General features: G+C 40.0%; 1 protein-coding gene and 1 long non-coding RNA gene across 4 annotated transcripts in view; one reads left to right on the top strand and one right to left on the bottom strand.

Moving 5' to 3' along the window:
• The window catches only part of NTRK2 (neurotrophic receptor tyrosine kinase 2), a 204,569-nt gene that overhangs the window by 134,431 nt on the left and 45,212 nt on the right, over positions 1-24,926 (top strand). For 2 of the 3 annotated variants that reach the window (XM_027731830.2, XM_027731832.2), the window contains 3 exons: positions 14,061-14,191; positions 20,340-20,512; positions 24,003-24,237. In XM_027731830.2, the coding sequence (XP_027587631.1) occupies positions 14,061-14,191; positions 20,340-20,512; positions 24,003-24,237 (539 nt within the window). Of the gene's footprint in view, positions 1-558; positions 5,013-14,060; positions 14,192-20,339; positions 20,513-24,002; positions 24,238-24,926 lie in introns of those variants that run through there. The other variant, XM_027731833.2, reaches the window with a different exon arrangement.
• On the bottom strand, positions 2,814-20,637 carry LOC113993568. Its single transcript, XR_005563180.1, has 3 exons — positions 20,231-20,637; positions 7,563-7,652; positions 2,814-5,367 (listed from the first exon to the last, which is right to left on the bottom strand). It is a non-coding gene; the product is annotated as an uncharacterized LOC113993568 (long non-coding RNA).

The raw sequence follows: 24,926 nt of genomic DNA, 5'->3' as shown, positions 1-24,926 counted from the left end.
TTTTCCTGCTTGGAAAAGTTGGAGTAAGTTGAAGTAAAGTTGGAGTTTTTCCTCCTTGCCTGTATTGATATTTTTCCTTAACAACAGAAGACAATGAAATTGTTTATCTTTACTTTTGTCCATTACTTTAGAGCCCTGAGATCCAAACAAGACCTCTCTGTACAAAGCATTGGGGAACTGCGCATCTGCAAATAACCCCTGCCTGAAGAGCTTTTGGACTATGGCCCCACTCCTGTAACCTGGAGCTACTTGGTTGTCCTGTGGACAGGTTACAGACCTGGGGCTTCACACATGGGGTGAAGAATGGGGGAAGGATGCTTGGTTGTCCTGCCTGTATGAGCAGGGAGTCTTGGAAATTAAATCCCTTGTCCCAGATCACACAGGAAATCTGTGGCTGACCCTGAGGTGGAAACCAGATATCCTGTGTGGTACCCTCATCCCCTGGCCCATCCATCCATCCTTGCTCCCCCATGTCATATTGGCCTCCAGCGCAGAAACTTCTAACCGAGGAATTTTCCATTGAGTTCTGCTGCTGATGAGTTTCTTTCTCACCAATAGGTGGAAACTGACAGCCCGGTTTCTCAGGTGACACAAGGAACGGTTCTGCCACCCCAAATGAGGCAGGAAAAACATCACGCAGAACAAGGAATTTTCCATAAGAAACTGTACCATAGCAACTGAAAAAGACGTTGAAGCACATTATACTTTCTCAGCTTGTTGCAACCTGTGCTTTGATGCAACAGGACATCAGAAAAGTGAAGACTTGGGTTTTTTGTTTTTTCTTTTCCTCACTTATTTCTTTGACCAGGAGAGTGATTGCTTTAACTGCTGCTGGTTGATCATAATGAATTTATTGCAAAATTGTGTAACCTTTCCACATCCGTCTCCAAAGTCTGCCAGAGCCTATGTTCTAGCACGTATCGTCATGCTATAGCTGGGGAGGGTGAGGGGACTACATCTGCGAACTTCCATAAGAGATCACAAGCTTCTGAAATTGTAGGTTAACTAACTAAATAGGATGCAGAAATATTTGCAACAGGCTGACAGCTGTGCAATATGTGGCATTAAAATAAAGTTGAGTCACTAAGAAGTAGTGATATAGAAGCTAGCAAAAGTTTCTGTCTTTTTTTCTAAATATATCCCAAATATGATTGTCTACTCTAACAGAAAGAAAATCACTATGCAGAGACAAGTGGCTTGAGTCATTGGTTTGGATATGGACAAAATCTTGATTTATTAGGCACAGTATTTATTTAAAATGTTGCATAAAATCTTTAAGTGAAGTCTTTGCAGGGCAGATGTTTGTCTTGTTCTTGATCAGCTGTAAAAGGCTATTCAGAATGAAGAAATCTAAATTAACAGGACCTAAAATGTTTAAGTGAGAAAATGGGGAAATCTGATTAGCAGTACTAATCAACTGAGGTCTGGAGATTCCTCTTCTTTTCAACTGGAGCAGTTTAGTCATCTTCCTTTTCCTTTTTTTTTTTTTTTCAGAGTTCATGCTGTACCCTGCCCATATTTTATTTCTTCACTGTGTTCCTTCTCAGTAAGCTCCACAATGTGGATCATCCTCTCTGCATATATATATATCTGCAGATATGAGTTACTAGGTGGAGAGTTGCAGCATGTAGCAAGCACTTTTTCTGTGTATGTACTGTCTTTTTATTCAAACTCACAACCTGTCCAATATCTGATGGTCCCTTTTTTTTTTGTGAGACTTCTTGTTTCAGGTTCTCCTCAGTGTCAGTGACAAGTCTGTCACTGCTTTGGGAAAGTTATATCAGAATCCTGCAGAGCTGGACTTGAACTAAAAGCACTGTACTGGAGCAGGAGTTATCATAGCTAACTGTGACTGTCTTTAACTAGGGCTTCCAGCAAGGTCTACATGTGAAAGCACAGTACTTTTTGTACATTAGCAGGGATAATGCAGGTTTTCAAACCACTTGCTCCTAGCTACTGTCCTAGCTTTCAACTTGGTTAATTATGGGCAAAAAACCTTTTAAAATAGTATCAAGAAGAAATTTTTCGTGATGATGTTTCTCAGATGCTTAGCTAGAATAGCCCTCATTAGGATGCAATTTTCCATTTTCTTTAGTTTCCACATCAACTGGCATTTTGAATGCCTACTTGCCACAATATGAAGGCAAGTGATTCCAGTAGCTCCTGTTCAGAAATCTTTTTTTGTTTACATCTATGAAGGTGTGGAAAGGGAGCTACTGCAAGTAGTTTTGAAGTGTTCGTTGTGGTATGTTAATCCCTGAGGACCTGTTTATTTTTGTGCAGGATAGTACATAAAATACTGTAAACTAGCAACATACAGACTGGAATAACCAAAGAATAAGGGCACTTAGCTAGCAGCAGACCTCATGTTTTCTTTTGTTGATGGCAAGTCTTTTTTCTGTGTATGTCTGTGTTTTAAATTAGGGCATGCTGTGGGTTTCTTAACTGTTTTCTTAGCAGCTTCTCTTTGTGACTGTTAATCTAGAAGAACTCCACTCACTTTTCCAGCTCACATTTTGTGAGTGAGGATTACTTTCATGACATACAAGACAACACTATATTCTTTTTTTGAGTGTGTTATAATACACTTTAAGGAGGCCAGAATCTGTAAAATTACAAGGAAATATTTATTGAAGCCAAATCCATATCTGAGGAGTTTCCACTTGAGCATTTGAAATTAAGAAAGTGATGGCAGCAAGGAGTTGTTTTCAAAATATACCAAATAAGAACCTTGGCGAATACGTCACTCTACACTTTATAGCTTTGTGACACTGTTCAAATAGAAAGTAATTAATATTTTAAAAAATCCCCACCACTATTATGGAACATCTAGATATGCATTTCTAGCCTTATTTTCTAGGTAGGGGAAACAATCAGAAAGGGATTCACTTGCCAGAAGCTCATAAGAATTGTTTACCAAAGCGCTGATGGCAAATACCTTTTCATCTATGTGTGCGTGTCTAGGTTTCAGAAGCAAACAATGTTACCTCTATGCAGTTTGTCTGTAAGGAAAAATGCAATTATCAGTAGTGGTTATTTTTGCAGTTAGAGCCTGTTATATTCTTGGAACATGTGGCTGAATTACAGTTCTCTTACTGAAGAAAATGTTACAAGGGAAGAATAAATGTGACAAGCAATGGTGAAAACAACACACTAACCTATAAGTTAGTTGACAGTTGTACGTGGGAAAACACTGGAAAGACTACCCAACAAGTACTGACATTGTTTATAAACAATTGTTACTTTCTGACCCTTCCTCTTCTATTTAAAATTCTGACCAGAAGGACAGGCTAGAAATAGAGTCCAGGAAACTGCTTGAGGGCCATTTTGTGGATGTTGAACTATCAAAAGGCAAATTATCCCTCCAGTTTCGCAACAGACTTCAGACAGGTCTCTCCTAAAAACAGGTCTGTGCTTGCCCTCCTGCTGGTGGTGGTCTTGCAGGGGGCAGTAATTAATAAACACTGCTTGTAAAGTGGTCTGTTAATGTACCATGGTAACGTCTTGTCTGCAGGGTTAATAATAGTGCTTTATGTATCTCTGTGTTTTAGCTAAGTGCAGACCGGGTGCGTACCAAAGGACAACACCTATTTTCTTAACTGCAACTGTCAGTTCCAGCAACTTGAGGCAAAAATCTAGCTGTTCCATTAGTAACAATAAAAATTATGGCAATTTTTAATATTTCCGTTACTGATAAGCACACCAGGAAGTCTGCCATTCAGTTCAACAAATGTAGCAGCTGTTTGTGTTGGTTACTGCTGCTCAAAATGTTTCCCAAGTACATGACTATGTAGGCATGGTATTTATTGCTCTGGGAGAGAACTTGAACTTCAGAAGGAAGGGGAGAAAAACCCTACATTTTGTCTATCTTAGTTCTGTGGAGACTACAGTTGCTGTAAAAATCATGGTGTACAGTAGTTGGAACAAAACAGTTCTGGTTTTTAAGAGCAATAGTCATAGAGATGGTAGGTGAGAAAAGAACTTTTCTGCTCCATGCATTTTTGGTGTCTTGCAGAGACTGCCAGAATTACATTTGCATTAATTTCAGTCTGCAACAAGTACTGAAGAGGATTCAACTGAAAGTACTTCCCAAATATGAGGAAGGGGAGAAAGAGAACTATGTTTTATAGTGACAGCTATTAAGCTTTTACAGAATATCATATATATGTACTAGCTATCAACATAAAATTAACTGGTACTAATTGGTCAGAGCTGACAACTCAGTCTGCTTCTGAGTGTAATACTCTTCTTTAGGTCACATTCATTATACTGACATCGTATGTCAGATTCTGAATAAAGTTCATTCAGCCATTTCTGCCGTTCTTGTTTGCCCTGGTATGTATATGTGCTGCCATCAGCAAGAGTTTATGTCTCAGCAAAGACTGGGTCTGTGTGCTTTGACAAATACGTGTCTCAGTTATCTGCCCAGTGGCCACTTCTCCAGCAACAGCGGGACTGTGGGAGGGCATCCTTTGATTGAATCATGCCTGGTGTTTTCTTCATTCTTGGAAACTGACTGGAACAAAATGTTCAAAGCTCTTTCTTCCTCTCTTTCCTCTTTTTTTTTTCCCCTCTCTCTTTTTGTTTTTCAGTTCCATGCCTCAAAAGGCTGTAACTGGGTTCATTTATTGTGTGATAAATCAACAGTAAACTTCTATGCATTTTGCTTCATTTGGGCAGCTCCTGTTCCTTAGTGACAGCTGCTTGGCTCAGCAGACTGTAATTATCAAGTCAAAACCAAGATGCTTTTAGGTAGTGAAAACATATTGGCAGAGACTGAACTTGTCCTAAACTTCGTCATGGGTCACAGCTTTAAAAGATACCATTTGTTGTTGTTTTGTCACTTTTGGTACAGGGGGTTTGACAGTTATCACACTGGACCATGTGGGAAGCTGTTATCCTAAAGGAGTACAGGTCTTTCTTTTTCGTTAGATGCCGACATACTGTGTAGTTAACTTTTGATTAATGTATCTGTGTTCATTCTTTTTCTCTAAAATAAAGTTTTACTGATATGTGGGAGGGGATTTATTGGGAGTTTACAAATAAGCCTTTATTTAAACAATATCTGAAGGAAGCTTTGCCCAGAAACAGATGTATGGGTTTGTTGTCCATGGTGGAACCAAGGCACTCTCTCATGCTACTTTAAACGTACCTCCATTTGACAGACCGGCTATGTCTGTGACTGATGCCTCACTGCCCATGGCCGTGGAAACATACAGGGCATGGCATTGGCTCTGGTCTGCTAAAGGCCAAGGGGCCCTGGGCTGCATGTCGTGTAGACCAGTTGCAAGGGGCTATACATAGTGGAGACCTCTGCTCCCTCACCAAACTTGTTTTAGCAAAGAAGATGTATTCCTCTTCATTTGTCTGAAATGTAGAGAAACATAATTTCAGCTGACAGATAACACAATCCAGAGCTCAAGTGAGTGGAAGGAGATTTCTTATATTCTTTGCTAGATGTGTTAGCTTTCCTGTTATGTGAAAATAACATGCAAATCCAAGAGAGGAGAAGAGAAAATACATGACTTTCTTTTGCAAGAGAAATTACCTGTAAAGTCCTCCTGTTCCCATTGACAAGTCACAGGTTTTCTTTTCTCTATATATTATGAGACTGGGTTTTCTATCAGGACAATTAGAATAGGCACTCATCTTGCTGCTATTTAAAAAGCATTTAAAGTGTTCTCAAATCTGTCTGGGCTGTAGTTTAGTGTAATTTAGAGAGCAGTTCCAAGTAGGAGCACCATTGTTTGCATAAGCAAATCTCAATGCAAGGAGCATGGCACAGTCTCATTTGCATCCTTCCCTGGGATTTGGGGGGGTTGTCAGACCTTGAAAAATGATGAGAAGTCACCCAGACTGTAAAAACCTTATGACCTTTACACATGGAATAATTTGTGTTGTATAAACATACACTTTATGGTATTAGTACTTTGGAGGACAGAAGAACCAGGATACCAGAGGAGGTAATGTGTGGTCTGTAGTAAGCAGATTTTTTCAAGCTAGAAAAGTTAAGCACGTGTTATGTTAATGTGGAAACAGAGAAAGATTTTTTTTTCCCAGTGCATTTGCAACAAGACAAAATAAAAGCCATCTTTACTTTGCAATTTTTGAGGATCCTAAAAAAGCCTCACCATGTTCAGTCTTGCAAACCCTTCATGACTTCATTTGGTTGACCTATAAGTAAGAACTTGCAGGTCTTCTATTTGAAGCTAGTACAATATAATAACCTTTTGACTGCGTTGTGGCTGATGTAGAGGTATCTGTCACAGCCCAGGGATAAAGATGAATTTTCTGGGTATGCCTTGCACTCATATGCTGCCAATTACATCATAACACTGGAATTCTGAAACAGTAGCAGAGACCAAGGGGGAAATGCCCAATAGGGACATAAGGCTCTGTATATGGCATGCCCTAGCAGAAAGGTGTGCCGGCCTGTCAGTGGAACAAAAGCAGAACAAGTGCCTCACCATGGAAGAAGGCTGAAATACTGAAGGAGAGCAAGTCTGTAAAAGGGAGTAGCCACTTTTTCAGGTTTGTTCATCTTTTATAATGTTTTGGTCATCTCTCCTGTCACATGGGGCTGTGGGACAGTATAATTGTTAGTGCTAACCCCTTCTGTGTTCCCAGAAGACAGAGGGCAAACTGAGGTTCTTTCCTTGTCAGTGCATAGGAAGACTTGAGACTTGTTTTCTCTTTTGTCTGGTGATTTTGTTTTTCAGTGAATAATGTGGGAATCCAATCAAAGGGTGAGGAAAGTTTCATATTTTGTTTGTTTGCAATGTCCAATGCCTTTATGTGTCATTTTTGGGTCCTCCTCGGAGATAGACAAACCAAAAACTTTTCTCTGTGTTTATAGTCCACTTATGGCAAAACTCGGGAAAGGAGGTGGTACACACAGAATCATAAGAGCAAATAACCATGTAGCAGCAAAGCCTTAACTGTATGCAGTTAAGGAAGCGGGCAGAGACTTAACCTTCTGCTTAGGAGTTTACCTCAGTTGGCCCAAAGAAAGCAAACTATAAGGTAAAAAATGCATAAGATTCAGCTTTCCTCACAGAAAGCCACACAGTGTACTGCAGCCTGATAGAACTGTAGAAGGAAAAAAAATATTAGGAAAAGGGTAAATAATATGCTCAGAAGTGATCTATAAAAGACTGAGTTCTGTCATGTTCCTGTGATGTTTTCTCTAATGTTCCCTTTTCTTTCTATGCATAATTAGCTGCAACAGGGCAGACCTAGCCATCTAGCATGGCTGATCAGATGCTATGCTATCTTTCAGTAAAATAGTTCATCAAAAGGTAAAGACTGGATATGTGCTTAAGTTTTATATAAGGGGATAGAATTTGGGACTGTGAGCCAGGAGTATGGTTTATTCCTTCACAGGCTTGAAAGCTCCATTTACTTTTCATATTTCTTTTTGAAAGGCCACCAGTAAAAAGCTTCCTCATGTTGAGGTACAACATTATTTCCTTTTCCTTTTAAAATAAGAAGACAAAAAGCAAAGCAGAGAAAAGTACATCAAAACCAGAGCAATCTCCTTTGAATTTCACTTTTATACCCACTTCCACCAGGCTTGAATATGACTCAGTCTCTGAATGTAAGTTTCTTTTAGGTCCTACTTCTCAGACTGGTGTACTGGGCTGTGTGTATTTCTGAAAACAGAGATAGAAAAGAGTTAATATTTTGAAGACAGTATTTTTATTAGCCCTTCCCCCTCTGCAAGTGTCTATTATATGAGACATGCTACATAGTACTCCCCCATCCTTTGCCGAGTACTTCTGTTTCTATAGCAAAGATCTCTAAAGGTTAGTATCATGCAGTTCATCATCTGAATTAAGAGAAGGGTGTTGATGGTGAGATCATAGTCTCCATGGAAGATGAACCAGATTTGTCGCTGTAAAATAATGCTAGCAGAGGTTTTATACAATAGCCTTTAAGTTGTACAATCATTAATCGTTTGGAAGAAGTGCATTGAGATTGGCATTTACAAATTAAGTGCATACATATCTGCAAAGGCAGTGTTTTGCCAAAATTCAAATACAGTTTTCTGCTTAAAGCAGATTTAATATACTGTGCTGAAAAGCTTTTAGGAGGCTGGAAGCAGCATAGAAAGAGAAATGCAGGGTGATTAATACCTGCTACATATTCTGAAAATAGAGGACCAAATCTAGCTTTCAGCTATTCTGATATATTCCATTTGTTTTAACATGTAAAAGATCATTTTTAGGTTGCTAAGGCTTGAAGGCCTTGTGTACCTTAGTTTTAGTACGCAAGGGCAAACTTATGTATGGGTAAACTGTCAATTGATTATTATTCTTTTTCCCGAAGGGTGAATTTAGCTCATAAGGCTCATGCATTTAAAACAATGATAGCATTGTTATTGTAATTTATTCTTAAGTAATGTTTATTTGTATGTAAGGGTCTAACCAAGTATGGCCTTATGTCAAGCTGAGAGAATGTTGGCCAAATAAACCAAATCAATTACAGTAAAAAAAGAGTAAAATCAAAGACCTCACCAGAAATCAATTATTAACCCCAAAAGATAGCAAACACTTGAGTTTCAGCCAAGTGAGAAGCGCCATGCAAGCTATAGCAAAATGAGTTTACAACGTGTAAGAGCTATGGTGCTCCTGCTGCTGTGGGCAGTTGGGAGACGGATGGGCATCTTTCAAGGACCTGCAGCACTGTGTTACATAAGGAAGCCTAATTCTAACCCTGAAAGATAGAAATTCTGGGGTTTAAAGTATAGATCCTCTGAGGATTTAAGTCGTAAAAGAAGCAACTGAAAGGTTAAGCTGCAGCAATCACAGATTTATTTGATTTTTCATCAGATGTATCTCCAGGCAAGTAAGAAGTAAGTGCCTGGGAATTATGCCATTCCTGTGATAATCAGTGGTTTGCCTTGCATAAATGCCTTCAGTTCTTCCTGGAAGATCACTTCCTATTTAATTTGACCATTAAATATCTCCTTAAGGTCCACTTAGACTCTGATGCCTATGAAAAACCTGACAAATCACTGATGGCTGCTCAAGGATAACTGTTTTACAACTGCTGAATTAAACTGTTTTTTTTTTCAAAGAAGCAAAAAATCAAAATGCTTCAGAAGCTGTATTTGCATAGGTAATGTGGCAAGGCCCAAGTGCCTTTCTGGCCTCATTCTGGATCCTCCATACTCAGTTTTCTATAGCCTGTACCAGGACCTTTCATTTACAGTAGAGTACCTGGGGAGCACATGTAAACATGCTGTTTATTTGTTTGTGCCTACAACGTCTGGGCACCAGTCTTGCGTGAGCATTTGTTGCTGCTATATGGTAAAAATTAAACAACAATAGCACTACACAAAAATATATATAGAATAATAAGTAATGAATGTTGTATGTGATAAATACTTCAAATAATCAGAAATATGCAACTGAGCTGGCCTACTTCTGGATGATTTAAGTGGGCATGCAACACAACAGGATTTTCTAGTGTTGGTAGTTCAATGAGTGGTGATGGTGGAGCCTGTCTGCTGTGGCTCTTAGCGTCCGTCAAGCAGTGAGACTGTGTTTCAGCCTCCCCCTAAATCTTCTCTGCTGTTCTCATGAGGCATGTGGGAACACATTTGAGACTTACAGCACTTATGGTGTTGTAATTGGGTGAGGTGTTCTAGATGAGACACTGTCATGCATACCACATAACTGTGTAATTTTTGTACTCTTTAGGAAACCCAGCCTTAAAAGGACTGGCATAATATATGGATGTGCAGAGATACAGGGAGCTGATTTTGTGTTTTTATCACAACTCTGTCGAGAGAGAAAGACACAAAGAATGTGCCTTCCAGTTAGGAAAAACAACTGGAAACAACTTATTTTAAAAGGTTGTTGAAAATATTCCAGAGAAAAGTCATGAAAACAACTGGAGAGGATGTTTTCCTGGGAGGAGGGACTTCTGTCTCTTTGCCTCTCCAAGAAGAGTAAGAAGAGTGTTGATTATGTGTGTTTAATACCAGACCTTAAAAGGCTGCTAAACTATCAGAGAAAGTCTCCTGGAGCCCAAGGGAGGTGCAAGCCAGACAAGTTAATGATTAAGAGACAAAGAAAAAGGCATGCATTTTTATTAGCAATGAAAATGATTACACGTTAAAACAATGGATAGTTCAGACTTTCAAATCAAGACTGGCGCAGTCACTTTCTGGAGGCAGTCTTCTGCTGAGCACAAGTCATTTAGCTCAGTACTATGCTCTGCGCAGTGTAGAAGGTCAGCTTAGGTAGTGTAATGGTCACATATGGGGGTAAAATGTTAAGACCTATCGTTTGTGACCAAGGGGAAACACTTTTACTCTGTCACGTTGAATTTTTTAATTATGGGCAGAAAGTTTTTAATAATTTATATGCTAAGTATCCTGCTGTCCATGGCTGGATTCAGTCAATCCAACTCAGTGATTTCAATGTGGTGAGGTGATCCTGAGTTGCCTGTTCTGCTGGGACCCATTCCAGAAAGTGGTATGACCCTCTCTGTTCAGCCTCATCATCAAAGATAGGTTACCTGGGGAGTGCAGTCTTGTGCCTGCAGATACGTTTTGCAGGATAAGGCTGATGCATCATTTCCAGTGTGACATGATGTTTCCTAGTGAGTGAAATACCTAGAAGTCCAACTCTCTTGGTGGGATGTCTCTGTGACCTTGAAATGAGAAGAGAGACTTTTTCTGCAGTATGCTCCTTATTGCCTTCTGATTCCCTGCAGTCATCCATGGGAGCTGCCTGCTTCTAAACATACAACTGTGTGGTTATTATTTAACACCACAGCCTCTTTTCAGCATTTACCCTTCTTTAATTTGTTGTCTTGCTTCATATTCTGTATTTCATTTCTCTCTGAAGTGTTTCAAGTCAGCTTTTAGCTTAATGGAACATATTTTTTGCAGTAATCAGTCAAGATTTTAAACCAGAGATGATATACTCTTAAAAGTACGAATAGCAGGTCAAGTGCAATGTCCATTTAGAATCAAAAGGAGGAAAATATATAGCTGCCATTTGAATGTTTGTCTGTGTTTGCCTATGAGACAAAGTCATGAGATGACTTCTTTGTTTATTCCACCTCTTTGGCCAAATTCTGCTTTGTTTCTTCAGTGTAAATCCAGGATAATCTCTTGAATGTCAGCAGAGAGAATTTGCTTTATCCTGACACTAACTGAAATCAGATTTTGACCTGAATTTTCCAGTGCATCTGCTGCTGCAATATCCTCCTACTGAAGATGGTTTCATTATGGCTGGGGCCCTGAGTTTGCTAAATGGATCTTTTCCTTAGCTCATATAACCATCACATTTTATGTGTTTGATTTACTTACATTGTTCTTACATTTAATCTCTGCCCATTTAGTCATATTTACTGTCATTTTTTATTTGTTTAGTTACACAATGCAGCTCAAAAAGGTTACAGGGGTGGATAGAGCGTAACAAGTTAAAATGGATTCTGTGCAGACCTCTTCCGCACCTTTCTGTGTCTCAGTTTTGACAGTTTGGTTTACAGGGGGGATTGTTCAGTCAAATACTTGGCTTATATAAAAGTATTTAGCAGCAGCTGTAAGTGTACTGCAGAGAAGTATTTGATATGTTTTTTATTTATTTTTACTCTCTTGTCCTTCAGGAGCTTTACAAAACCCCCCTTTGTACTGCTAGGGCCAACACTTGGGTAGGATGGGCTCAAAATGGAGAGGACCCCCACAAAATTCAGACTCAGTTCATCACTGAGTCTTTGACAGCTGTGGAGAGAACCAAGTGAAAAACTGCCTTTACTGGAATTTTCCTACTGATGCCAGTAGGACAGGTTCTCAGCCCCGTAACCTGTCTCTAGCATTTGTGTACTTTTTAAGATGGTAACACTGGTAACATGGAACTGAACTTTTCTTTCTGGGAAAGGAAGAGAAGCATTCTTCTGGCACTACTGGTAAAGCAGAGGGTAAGAGAATTCCCCAAGAGACAGGGTTGGATGACAAGTTTTTCAGGGGATAGGAACTAGCCCTCGTTTAATAGCAATTACTTTTAAAGCACAGGTCACAAGGTATGCCACACTCCAGAGCTCAGGTGGCATGCCAGGGCAGCAGTTCTGCCTCTGCCGGTCTGTGTTGTGACCAGTATTAGTAGAGGCAACAGATTCTGGTTAACTTCTGTCTGTGGGGAAAAAAGGTATGTTTTGGTTCAGACCTATCTTGTGCTGACTGCATTTTTGGCTTTACTTGCAAAGCCAGTACTGAGGAGGAAGTGAACATAGAAAACAATTCCTGATGACTGCAGGGGAGCTGCTAGGGTAGCTGGTCAAACAAAGTATACCCATATAAATGCATCTCCACAACAAAACTTGAGCTTATGCTAGACCAGAGTTTGACAAAAACGAAAAACATAAGTATCATGAAGTCTTATTTCATGTGTACCTGGCTATTAATTAGACATACCCTCTTCCAGAAGACTTGGGATTGGAGGAGGAGGCTGGCAATGCTCCACCCTGCAGCCACCAGCTGCAGGGACAGCAGTGAGCCCTGGTGAGTCTGGTGTGCTGCAGGGAGAATCCAGCTTTCCTCATGCTATACACAGGCTATGGAGGGCCTGCTTACACGCTGATGAGAGGTTTCTGGCAGGTGCCAGCTGGGTCTGGTGGAGATCTGCTCCTTGGGTGTGCTGCCCACCTGACAGACCCCTGATGGATTTCTCACTTTTCAAGCTTACTCCAGCACCAGGTTTCCCTCGTGTGCAAGCGTGTGAATACAAAGTGTATTTACATGCAGTGCTCTGGTTTTATGCTCTGTAGGCTTAGGGTGTGGGACGCACATATTTTTCTCTTGTAGGCTGTGGTCCTTTTCTCCAAATGCTGGTGATAGGAATAGGGATAGGCTGTGCCATTTCTCCCCACTGCTGTTACCACCAGCACTCCATTTTCCATCTTTTAGACATGGAGGTAAGGTGATTTTTGTACAGGTGATCACCCACTTTGGAACAGATTTGTGGCCAAATATGGCAACAGCAGTTGGTCTGCATAGATCCTAAATTATTGGCAGGGTTCAGTCCTGCAGTTAAGCAGCCAAGGTAAGATTCAAACCCTAGCAGAAGCCAGCTTGATGCCTGTGCACCCCAATTTAATTCACTGTGTCAAGGGTTTAAGTTGCAAATGGGCCTTTTCCAGGCGGGGGTTAATTTCAGTGTTTGCAAAGGCAGTTAAGTCCACTGAGGTTAAATTCATCAGTAGATTCTGTCTGTTTTGTACAGATTCAGCAACACAAGCTGTCCATCCGATTGGCAGCTAAACCGCTTTACTGAGCTTGAACATTGCAAACTGATAATGTATTGTACAAAATTTAGTACAGTCTCTTAAATATTAAAGGTTTTAATGGAAGCTTTTGCTGAAAGGAGAATGTAAAATAAGTTGAAAAGCTTGAGGACGTCAATGAAGTTTCTGTCCACTGTGTGGACTAAAACCTTTGTCCATCTTTTCTTTTACTTCAGAGTAATACTGTACATCATGTTTGCGAGAATAAAATTTATCTTATTGTAACTATATATAGCTCTGAGAAGGAAAGCAGTTGAACAAGTGGTAAGTAAACCAGAGTATTAAGTTGCGTTTAGTTAAAAGAGGGCACATTTGGTTTTCTTGGATTAGCTTAATTTTAAAACTTTTTGGCTTTGGACGAGAGTTCTGTTATTGTTAAAGGCACAAAATTAAAAGAGGTGTGAGAAAGGTTTGCTTTATTTTCTGATTAATTTTCTTAATTTTTTTTAAAAAAGCAGCATTGGCTCCTGTGTGTTGCTCTGCAGCAGTCTTCCTAACATGATGATAAGTGACCTTTTCCCAGGTGACTCTGAATTCCACGTCTTCTTATCCAGGAAATGTGCTACCCTCCAACTATAAATATATAAGCTCAGTCTTTTTGCACAAAGCACGAATAAATGGCACATAGGGATTTTGATTCTTTCCACAGTACGCATCCTACTTTACAGGCAAGCTTGTCTCCATGTGGCTGTAAGCACGGACTCCGTCTCATCCTGGCCTTGCCACTCCTTTCTGACCTCTATTTTGTCTTCTTTTCACAGTTGTGCATCACATCAAGCGCCACAATATTGTTCTTAAAAGAGAACTGGGAGAAGGAGCCTTTGGGAAAGTGTTTCTGGCAGAATGCTATAACCTGTGTCCTGAGCAGAGCAAGATCTTGGTGGCAGTGAAGGTAAAAGAATCTAGGGGTTCCATTACTAATTCATGGTTGCAACTAATGCTATTTTATTTGTAATTTATCGTCTTTGCCTATTCCATAATACAGTGTAACTGTTCTGATATGTGTGGAAAAGTTCACAAGGCTAATTGAGTGTTAAGAGAATGCGGTATTTGATCTAGTTGTGGATTATAAAATGAGATCTGAATCTTATAAGAAAAAAGAGGAAAACAGATTGTGTCACAAGGGGGCAAAATCTTTTATGATCTATCTGGAGTACAATTAGTGAAAAATAATGTCTAGGTCATTAAAAATACAAGTGACATATGTGTTACGTGTCTAAAAAAGTAATCTATTACTAGCTAAGTGAATAGGTTATGTGTATAATTTCTAGGCAAAGAATGCCTTTCTTTTTCAGGACTATGACATTCTTCAAGTCAACAACTGAAATTATCTGAGGGTAATTGTCATTAATATAGCTACCAGGAATATTAAAACAAACTTGTGAATAGTATTGTCATGTACTGTTAAACACTGGCAGTATGGAAATCCAAAAGTCATCATATGTCAGACCTGGAGGAGTGATTCTTGATTATATACAGCTCCAATCAATGATCCCGAAATAAAGTCCAAAGGATGAGGAAAATGCATGAAAACATGTTTGGAGTTTCAAGTATACGGACAACTTTTACATTTCGGGGGGGGGGGGGGGGGGGGGGGGGGGGGGGGGGAGAAGATTTGTCTGATTCTCCTAAAAGGCAAAGAGCACCTGCTACGTTGGGAATCTACCAAGGATTAAAAAGATTTCAAGATTGATCTCAGAGCTTGGAGACCAAGCCTGCTTCACTGCACCAAGTCTTTTCATCCCCCTAAAATTCAAGAGCTCAGGTTGGCTGTTGATTTCAGCTCAGGATGTAGCTAGAAAACAATATCGGTGAAATTACTCTCTCAAAATTTGCAAAGTTTCCCTGGAAACAAACTCTTATCTCCATCTGTAGTGTTCTGCCAAAAACTGAACAAGGTGTCCAGCATTTGAAGTATCTCATTAAATGCAGATGGAATAGATGTTTGGAATTTGAGCTGTGCCTAGGGGAAAATAATTTTATCTGACCAGTCACAGTTAGGCAACCATGTGTACATGGATGAAACCATACAGTAAAAGAAACGGAGTAGATCATATTTTTGAATTTGGTAACAAGAAGTAGAGTTTTGGACCTCACAGTGAGAGAACATGAAAGGAGGATAGACCTGTAGAGTGCTCAATCAAAAATAACACATTTTTGGGTTTGCCAAGGTTACAGTCTTTATGATACTTGGGAGTTGTTTGGTCATGTTGACTCGTGAGAAAAAATTAAGCCCTGAAGGGAGATAGTATAGACATAGGGAGAAAGCAAGAGATAGGAGATGACAAAACTACATCTGAATTAATTTTCTATTGTATTTTGGTGAAACTACAGTGGAAATTGCCTTTCCTCTGTCACTTTAGGGAACTCCTTGATAGCAAAATAAAAATACTTCTATTCACTTGCTCTGTTTCAAAGTCCTGACTGAATGGAGCCTAGCACTTCTGCTATTCAATGCTGTACTGCACTTCCTCTCTGCGTACTTCAAAAGGAAAAGCATTCAGCCTTTAAAGGTAGAGATGTCTCCATGGATTTAGATGAGAAATTTGTCAGTTTTCTGGACAAGTTGCCATACCTTCTTCTTTTTTTTTTTCTTTTTTTTTTACCAAATCCACTCTTTGTAGTGTCCTTAATAAACATCTTGCGGGCAGCTGTGAGAAGAATTATCTCTGGGGACAGGTTATGGCCATTTTATGTTTCTGCCATTGGCTCTTAAAGACGTGACTCTGGCTGCTGTTAAAGAGCAAATTTTTTGGTGAACTGAGCTACTGGATTGATTGTTATGTGAGAGGGGTTAATTGCCTAACACTTCTCTCTTTTCCTGTGGTACCAACATAGATCACAAGTATCCTTCAGTCACAGTGGAGGTCAAGGGATGGGACCTAACTGGAGTGCAGACAACTATCCAGAGGACTGTGTTTGGACCCCACTGCTGAGCACAGGATTTGGCAGTGTCTTAGTTTTAGTCTTAGAGGAGCAGACTTTGATGCCAGCAGCAACGGCAGCTCCTCCTGACACACAGCAAGGGCTTTGGAGAGCTTTAGCCCATGGGCAAAACCAGAACACATCCATCACCATGACGTAGATTTGGTGAGACCAGTGGAATATGTACTTGGTGAGGAGTAAGAGCTAGTGCCAAGGGAATTTCAGCAGCGAGGAGACACAGTCTCACCTGCACAATGTCCCTCAGGATGCTGGTGGTCCCTGGCAGCTGCCTGTGCCTGCCAGTTGCTGGACAACTGTAAGGTTCATGCCTGGCTCTGAGCATCCCTCCTTATAACTCAACATGTTTGCTTCTTCTTTTCAGCCAGCTGGTATCCAAAATGCTGACATGCTGCAGCAAATTATTTAGGAGCAAAGAGGCCCAGAAAACTCTGGGAAGATAAAAAAAGATCAGGCTTAGCATAAACAACACAAAGAGCTTGAGCTTTTGCTCCTTGGGAGAGGAGAAAGACAATTTGTTTAAATTAGTTTTGATTAGTTTAGTCTTTTGAGGGCAGCACGGAATGTTTAGAAATGCTTGCCATGGGACAAACCCTGTGAGCATGGGCATTGTACTAGCTTTCCCTCATGTGAGTTGCCACATTGTTTCAGCACACTATTTGCTGTAGGTAGGCACTTTTAGAGAATAGAAGGTGGAGGAAGGAAAAGTTACTCTTTCCTTGAGAGGCATTTTGCTGTGCCACTGTGGTTGTTCAGGCCTGGCTCAGTGCTGTCTCCTCATAGGATTGGATCCCCAGGCATAATCTCGCATTAGTTTAGCCTGTCCAGAGCTGGAAGTGAGGCTGACAAGGCACAGGTTAGCAGCTGCCTCTTGCTCCCTTGGGAGATTGGAAGGGGATTCACCCTGTTCTGCTCAAGGATAGAGCTCAGCTAGCAGACTGCTATGTGCATGAGATCAAGAACATTTCCATGGCACCCGTACAGGAAAACCAAAGGTTTCCAAATCTTTGGATCTTCGTTTCCAAGAAGGTGGAAAACCACCCCTTCATTTCTTGAGAGCACATACCGCTCAGCTTTGTATGGTGTTGAGGAGCAGTAGCAATGGTTTCATAGGGGAAGGCTGGAACAGTAGAAAGGTCATATGTCATGAGAATTTCGATACCAAGTCCTGCTGATGTTGGTGACAACCATATCCTCCTCTTCTTGCTCTGACTTGCCCATGAATGCAGCTTTGTGGTGTCAGCGTGGGGTAAGGAGCTGGCAGTTCACACTCACTACAGAGCACAAGTCTGCACAGACCAGATGGACATGGACTATGTAGAGGAGACTAAGCAAGGGGTAGTGGTCCAACTGTCACAATGATGAACTCGGCAGATGTGGAGCCTCTATGAGAGCCGGGAGCTCCCTCTGTTGCCTAAGGAAGCCTATCCCTCTTCCTTAATGCTGGCTTGAGTGGCTGGAAAGTACGTGTGGTTGAATCTCAGATCCTACTTGGGAACACCTCGTGTCGACTGGTGAGAGTGCTTTGTATGCAGAGCTTTGGCGTAGTTGACAGTAATGATAATAGTAATTACTATGTCTTTTTCTCTTTTAGTGCTCTTACGGTTTTATTTTGGTTTTATTTTTTTGTCTTGTGCTGAGATCAAGTTAAATGCATTAGTCAGTGTCATTTCTAAGTAAATTCTACATACTTATAATTTTTTTCACCTTCCAGTCTCCTCTTTGCCTGACTGTGCCAGCTCTCTCTCATGCATTGCGTCTATTCTGTGCACTGCATGAAATAACAAAAAGGAGATTTTGCAATGGTGGGTGATAAATACTGCATGAGTTTTACCTGAATTTTAGACCTTTCTGCATTTTGCTGTTTGACAGAAAATGCAGAATTGCCATGGCAACTGCTCTGTCATATGATAATTTTGCAGTTTCTGTGAGATAAAAAGCGTCTTCTCAAATATGCAATATGTCATCCTCACAGGGCATAGCTGTCAGCATTTTTACTGTCCTTCCAGGGAAAGAGCCCACTGGAAAGAGGATCAGCCTCTGTTTCTCCCTGTCAGTTTTTTTCCAGGTTGCTTTTATTTAAAAATTGGTTTTATATGAATTGTTTTTCTAATTTTGTTGAGAGGAATTACAGTCCAATCACTTTATACATTAAACTACCAGAGGAAACTCAAATGACAATAGAATTATTCCCCGTGGTTTCATTACATATAATGTAGACTGGACTGTGGGTTGGTGCCTGTATCATGTTAAAGCCCCATCCCAGAGCTTGGAAATGTCTTCATTCAGTTCAGACGTGATTGTGTGTAGACCATAGTGGGCAGCAAATTTGATATACATGATATAGCTGTGTATACTGACTTATTGTGCCTAGTGAAGCCTTGACGATGCAATATCCTTGTTGCATCATTATTGGTAAAACTTACGGAAGAAGGATTCTGGGCCTGAAGACATTTCAGATTCATAAGTCCATCCCTCAGGGAAGGGACAGCTGTGGCATAAGTGATTTCTCTTGCCTCTAGAATCCACAGAGCCTGAAATCCACAGGGAAAAGCCCCTGAACTTGGAAGACAGCTATCTAATCTGCCCTGCTCCTTGTTCCCCCATCTGAATCTTGTTGTGGTAGCTTTTCATTTTCAAGACCTGGAGTTGCAGTTTCACAAGTAAAGCAAGTGTTTTTTAATGACAGTTATCTACTAGTCTGTACGTTGCACATGCATACATATAATATTAGAAAAATGGGCAGAATTGTCCCTATGGAACAAAAATCTTGAACAAACCATGACTATTGTAGCTGAAAATTCAGTTTGTTGGTAGAATGATTGCAGAGTATCAGTTTGTTCTGTGTCTCTTCTGATGAATGTGGTTGATCCCATGCTCTGTATATTAATTCAGGATGGAAAATAAAGTGACTAGATGGCCAGGAAAAAGCATCTTTAGCTAAAACTTTGCAACTACTTTTGTGTCTTGTCTTCTATTGTGTTCAGCCTAGGTATTGTTAAAATCCAGATGTAGAGAGCCCAGACAGCAGTTTCTGTGAAGAATAATTTGTGAACATTGGTAACTTGCCATCTTTCCTTTGCAGTTTTAAAAATATTGTTTGAACTATTATAGTGCAACCACTATACCACTTGAATATAGAGTCTATTAGTGGTTTATTGCCAATTATAATTATTCCTCATTTAACTGGTGTCGGAACTTCCTTTTTTTTTGGTGCATGAAAGTGTTGCTTTGCTCATGAACTGTAGTTCTTAAGAAGAAATCTGAAACAGCCTGTGTTTGACAGTTTAATTAGTATTATTTCACTATACAACATTTAAGCCTCCTATTTGATCCAGTGTTGATATATTTCTTTCAAAATTAAAATGTGCAAGAACTTAGAGCTATATAAATAAAAAGGGGTAAGAAAAAGTGACACTCCAGAATTCTGATCTACATCTGCCTTCCTCTCTGCCTATCACTTCAAGAGTGATCCTGCAGTTACTTATGGCTAATTTTAGGCATGTGAATAGATTTACAGAACTTCAAAGGAGTTTCTGGCTCAGGTTTTAAGTTCTGATCCAGGGACATAAACTTGTGTAAATCTACCTAATGTGTAGCACACCATAGGGACTAACAGCAACAACGACGTTAATAATACATAAAGAATACATCTATGTTACCACCAAGTATTTTAAACAAGCAGAGTTTTATTTTAAGGAACTAACAAGAAAGGTAAATGCAAACAGAATACTAGGTGTTCCATAAGTTAAATGCTAAAGCATACAAACCAGCTGTGTATGAGTATATTTTTGGATGAGATCAGTTTATTTGCTCTGTGTTTGGAAAACACTTGCCACAGCAAGAGCATGAGTATTCCTACATCCTCTTACAAGAAAAATGTTGTTTAGGATAACGTGGCAGGGGAATGAAAACTGTACTGCCATTTTTTAATTGCACTTAAGGATCACATCTGCATTTCTAAAAGAGGTATTAAGAAAATACTTACTTCATCCTCTGTGCTGTAGAATGTTGGTGTCTTACCCTTACAGTGCTGTCCTACGTGTTCCCTACCTTCTGTGAACATCTGTCCTTTAAATTTTCATTTTCTCCATCAGACGCTGAAGGATGCCAGCGATAATGCCCGCAAGGACTTCCACCGTGAGGCAGAGCTGCTCACTAACCTGCAGCATGAGCACATTGTCAAGTTCTATGGTGTCTGTGTTGAAGGTGATCCGCTCATCATGGTCTTTGAATATATGAAGCACGGAGATCTTAACAAATTCCTCAGGTAAACCCATGAACATGTATTGTGCTGCTGAGCCAAAAGTGGGCAGAGAAGGTAGGTGTTACTGGTACTTAATGTCAAATTAACTACTACCACTGGCAAATACTGACATCTAGGAGTACAAACTGTGTGACTCTCGTCTCCTGTACTGGGATGTGGGGCTCTGTCTCTTTGCCTGTTTGGAAGTACCATTAAGTCAAGCCTTATGCTTTTTACCAAACAAATGTGAACCAAAGAAATATTGTTTCCAATATATTTCAGTGTATTCTGAAATGTTTGGTTATAAATCCTACAGTAGGAATCATTTTCTTGCAGGCTTTCTGATAGCACTTGGAAGATCCCACTCAACACCTATCACTATCTGTAGGCGTCTAAGAGCTTTTGAGGTCTAAACCCTTTTCTCTTCCCTCTTCTCAGTGTTTTGGAAAGACTACCATAAGTCTACAGCAAAAAAAAATGTGAGCCATGGAAGCTTTTGTGAATTGGAAAATGCTGCATCTTGGGGTCTGGATTAGGGCTTTATTTCATAAAACTGTTCAGGAATGTGCATCAGAAATTGAAATTTGACAGTAAAGCAGTCATAAATAAATAGATGATACCTAAGATTCACAATAATAGGTAACTTATGAACCCGGAAGTTGTGAACAGAGGCTTCATATATATGCTATTTCCACTAGCCTGCACTCATTAACATAAAAATAAGCAGTTAAGGCATAGCTTTTGCTACTATATTAAAAATATAAGGGACTGTTGTTTCAGCGCCTTCTATGTAATTTTCATCAAAATATATCATAAAGACATTTCAACATACAGAGGTCTCTCCTGCTGAAGATAACTAGAAGTTACCACCACTTTGGAAAGATATCTGTAACAAAGCTGTAAAACAATCAAACCTGATGTCCCTTTAAGTGTGTTCATGTTTTCTGTATGGTTGAAATGACTAGTTATTACTAGTGTCACCATATATGCACTTTCGGTAGCCTATGTGAAACGAGTTTGCTGTCTTTCTGATCTCTTGAACAAATAGCCACATCATAAAAACCAGTGACAACAACTAGCATGCTCCCTTATTGGCAGGGCTGACAAGTTTGGCCTGGAGCCTGGGTTCTGAACTGGGGATGCAGAGCAAAGACTGCTACTTTTCCCGGACTGATTGTCTCTCTGGCAGAGGATTTAAATATATTTAAGAATTCAGGGCATTTATATTGGCTTGATTGGTCTTCTACTGTGCAGAAGTTTGGGGAAACTGCAATTTCCCTAGATGCCATTCCAGTATGTTTACAGAACACTGAGTTTCCATTAGAAGAAGCCAGATTCTCAGCTGATGAGAAATAATTTCTTATTTCATAAGAAATACTTAAGCTTTGATTCTTTTTGATTGGCCTTTTCTTACCTTTTAACTCTGATTTTGAATTATTGTACAGAAAAGTAGTTCAGCAGACAGTATATTTCCTACATAAAGTGATTATGCTGGGACAAGCTGTTAAACCTCAGCTCCAGTTTGTCCTTCCTCTCATATTTGCTGCAACTTGTGCTGCAGACCACAGGTTTGTAGCAAAGCAGGCTAAAAGAGCCTGTATTTCTTACCCTGCAGCGCCGCCAAAGGCTGTTGGGGAAAAATTGGTCCAAAGGTTTAACCCAAATGAGCCTGGCTGTCTGCATGCAGCCAAAGGCTGTGTAGGTCTAGGACTAAAGCCTCAAAGTCATGCCTGCCCAGTGCTTGTTCTGACTAGTGGAGTCTGTTGTCGCTGCAGAGAATATCTCTGTCAATGTTCCTGGCTGTTATAGACACTGAGGATCACCTCATTTATGACCAGCACCAAGAGAACAAGCAAAGTGGATGGAGCATTAGGAATAATCTAAAAGTTTCATTAAGCACAGACCATGTTCTCATGAAGGCTAGCAAAATGTGATGAGTTCTCTAATTTAGCTACTCAGAGTTTCATGTCTGAGAACAATTATTAAAAAATCCATGCATGATAAAGGTACAATGTGTTTCAGTAGGAATTTGCCTGTGAGTTTTAGTTGGAGATTTCTTATCCTCCCATTTATTCCCCTCTACCAACCACACCAGGTGAATGGCTGCACGTACATACCCTGTGGCAGAGAACTGGCTTTGCCTGGTACCAGATGCCGTCCCAGCAGTGCTACACACCCTCCATTTTCTTTTGTGTCACTTTTCTCATGAAATTCTTCCCTTGGGGCAATTTTAATATTATGTTTCTGATAGGTAGAGTCAGAACTGATCTCACAGATTTGATTAATTTGCAACTCTTTTCCAAATTCCTGCACCCTTCCCCTAGAGATAAATTAAGGCCTCACCTCTGTTGATTAGGAAGGCAATTCTCTGAAACTCCCCTTTATAGAAAGGAAGGGCTTTGAGAGGAAATAAAAATCAGTTCTAGAGCATTTTTCAAAAGCAAAAGTTGATGAGGGAAAAAGAGAGGTGGTCTCTTAGAAAGAATAGTCTTCAGAAAAGGAATAAAAAAGGCTTCTGAAAACACAGGAAAACTGAATGAAAGGGAAAGGGTATTCAGAATATTATAAGATGTATCAAGTGAAGAATGATTGCCAGATAATCCTGCTAATTGGGTAAGGATTAGCTAGTAATTCTTACTGTAGAATGTTGTGCATTATAGTATCTTCAAGATACTAGGATGTACGTGCATTTCAGAGCTAACATAGTTAAGATGAGTGAAGCACATGTGTCCCAGTACTTCGCTAGGCCTTTCTAATGCAAAACTTCTCTGTTTTTGCTGGAGTGCATAGAAGTATTCTCCTTAATCAGTTGATTGTTGCATCTTAGAGACTTGCTACCTTGTATTTCTGAAACTGTTTTTTTGCTGTTTCAAATAATGTGTGTTTTGTGTCCTCATCCTATCCTCAGGAATTCCCACCTCAGATAGGACTCACCCTTGGTGATGAAATAAGCAAAAATTCTTTCCTGCTGTGCATTTGGATAGGAAACTAGAAGTATAAATCTAAGATTGCTGCCCTTGTTTCTCAGAAGGAAGTGAGCTTTTTCTTCTTAAAGAAAAGATGGAAGGGGTCACTGTCGTTTCTCCCTCTAGAAATCAAGGCATGCCAGTCATAGGAAAGGTGATGCTATGCATGCCACTTCATTGCCTTTCCCTCAATTGTCTTTCACACTTATAGTGTTACTAAACAGGTGTTTTTGTCAGCCTTTCTTTGGATTACTAGATTGGAACAGGAGAAAGGTGGTGTTTTCTGACAGATGGGTATTATTGTGAACACATGTGCCTTATTTCCTTGAGTAATACATATCCTATTGTGTAACGCTCTTCACACCACCTATCTTTCCCACAATGAAGGAAACAGCAAATGAAAAAAGCCAAGATACAATTTTTTCCCTATTTCACCAAGGAATTTGTAGCGCTTTTGATTGCATTGTGTGGATTTAAACTCACTAATGCCCTTTACCTCTCCATTTTACAAGTGGCCTGTCAGTTTATCCGCTTGTGTTTTGGTGCAGGGCGCATGGACCAGATGCAGGACTGATGGCAGAAGGCAACCGTCCTGCTGAGCTGACCCAATCCCAGATGCTTCACATTGCCCAGCAGATTGCATCTGGTATGGTTTACCTGGCATCACAGCACTTTGTGCATCGGGATCTTGCTACCCGGAATTGTCTGGTTGGTGAAAACCTACTGGTGAAGATTGGGGATTTTGGGATGTCTAGAGATGTGTACAGCACAGACTACTATCGGGTAAGTGAACTGCTGTAATAGGAAATAACCTAGGTCTTGTTCAGTCTTATTACCACATTGGTGTGACTGATTCTGCTTTTATACTCAACCATCTGTCTGTCAAGTAATTTAGAGGCTGGCATATGGAGAACCTGGTTTTGAGTTAAAAAGTTTTGGTAAATTTGGAGTTAGTCAGGGTAAGATTGTTATGTCTTGTTTTTTATATATTTTGGGTTTAGATTTTGATAATAAATCACAGAAAGGTCTTTTTCTCTGGGCAAAAATTTTGCATTGGCTTTAGTGAAGAAAAAGCAGCAGACGAAAATGAAGAGTTGGTAATCGAATTTGGTTCAACACTTTGAAGTTATTAAAATATGTTCTTAAATATTGCAAAGACAAATGGAAATTTTGACTTTGGGGAGATTTAGAATGTTTCAGTTAACTAGAGAAAGTGTAAGTACTGGACAACAGCATGACCAGTTATTTTACTCAAAAAGAAACTAGGTGAGAAATTTTTATACACTCAGCACCTGAAAAGCTGTCATTAAGCTTTTCCTGCCTTCAGCCAGGGCTTTAGACCTACTTCTTATGGTTGAAAAGTTGTTTTGCAGAGGGTAGGAATAGCTGGTTGCGCTTGTTCATTCTTGCTGGTTTTGCTGAATGTGGTTGCCATAAAATGATGTCTGAAGTTTCCAAAGACCTTCTAGAAT

The sequence above is a fragment of the Pipra filicauda genome, unplaced genomic scaffold, assembly GCF_003945595.2.
Source record: "Pipra filicauda isolate LSUMZ 115617 unplaced genomic scaffold, ASM394559v2 scaffold191_size1418713_pilon, whole genome shotgun sequence".
Lineage (NCBI taxonomy): Eukaryota > Metazoa > Chordata > Aves > Passeriformes > Pipridae > Pipra > Pipra filicauda.
Note: the sequence above shows the minus strand (reverse complement) of the source record. Positions and strands in the feature narration are given on the sequence as shown.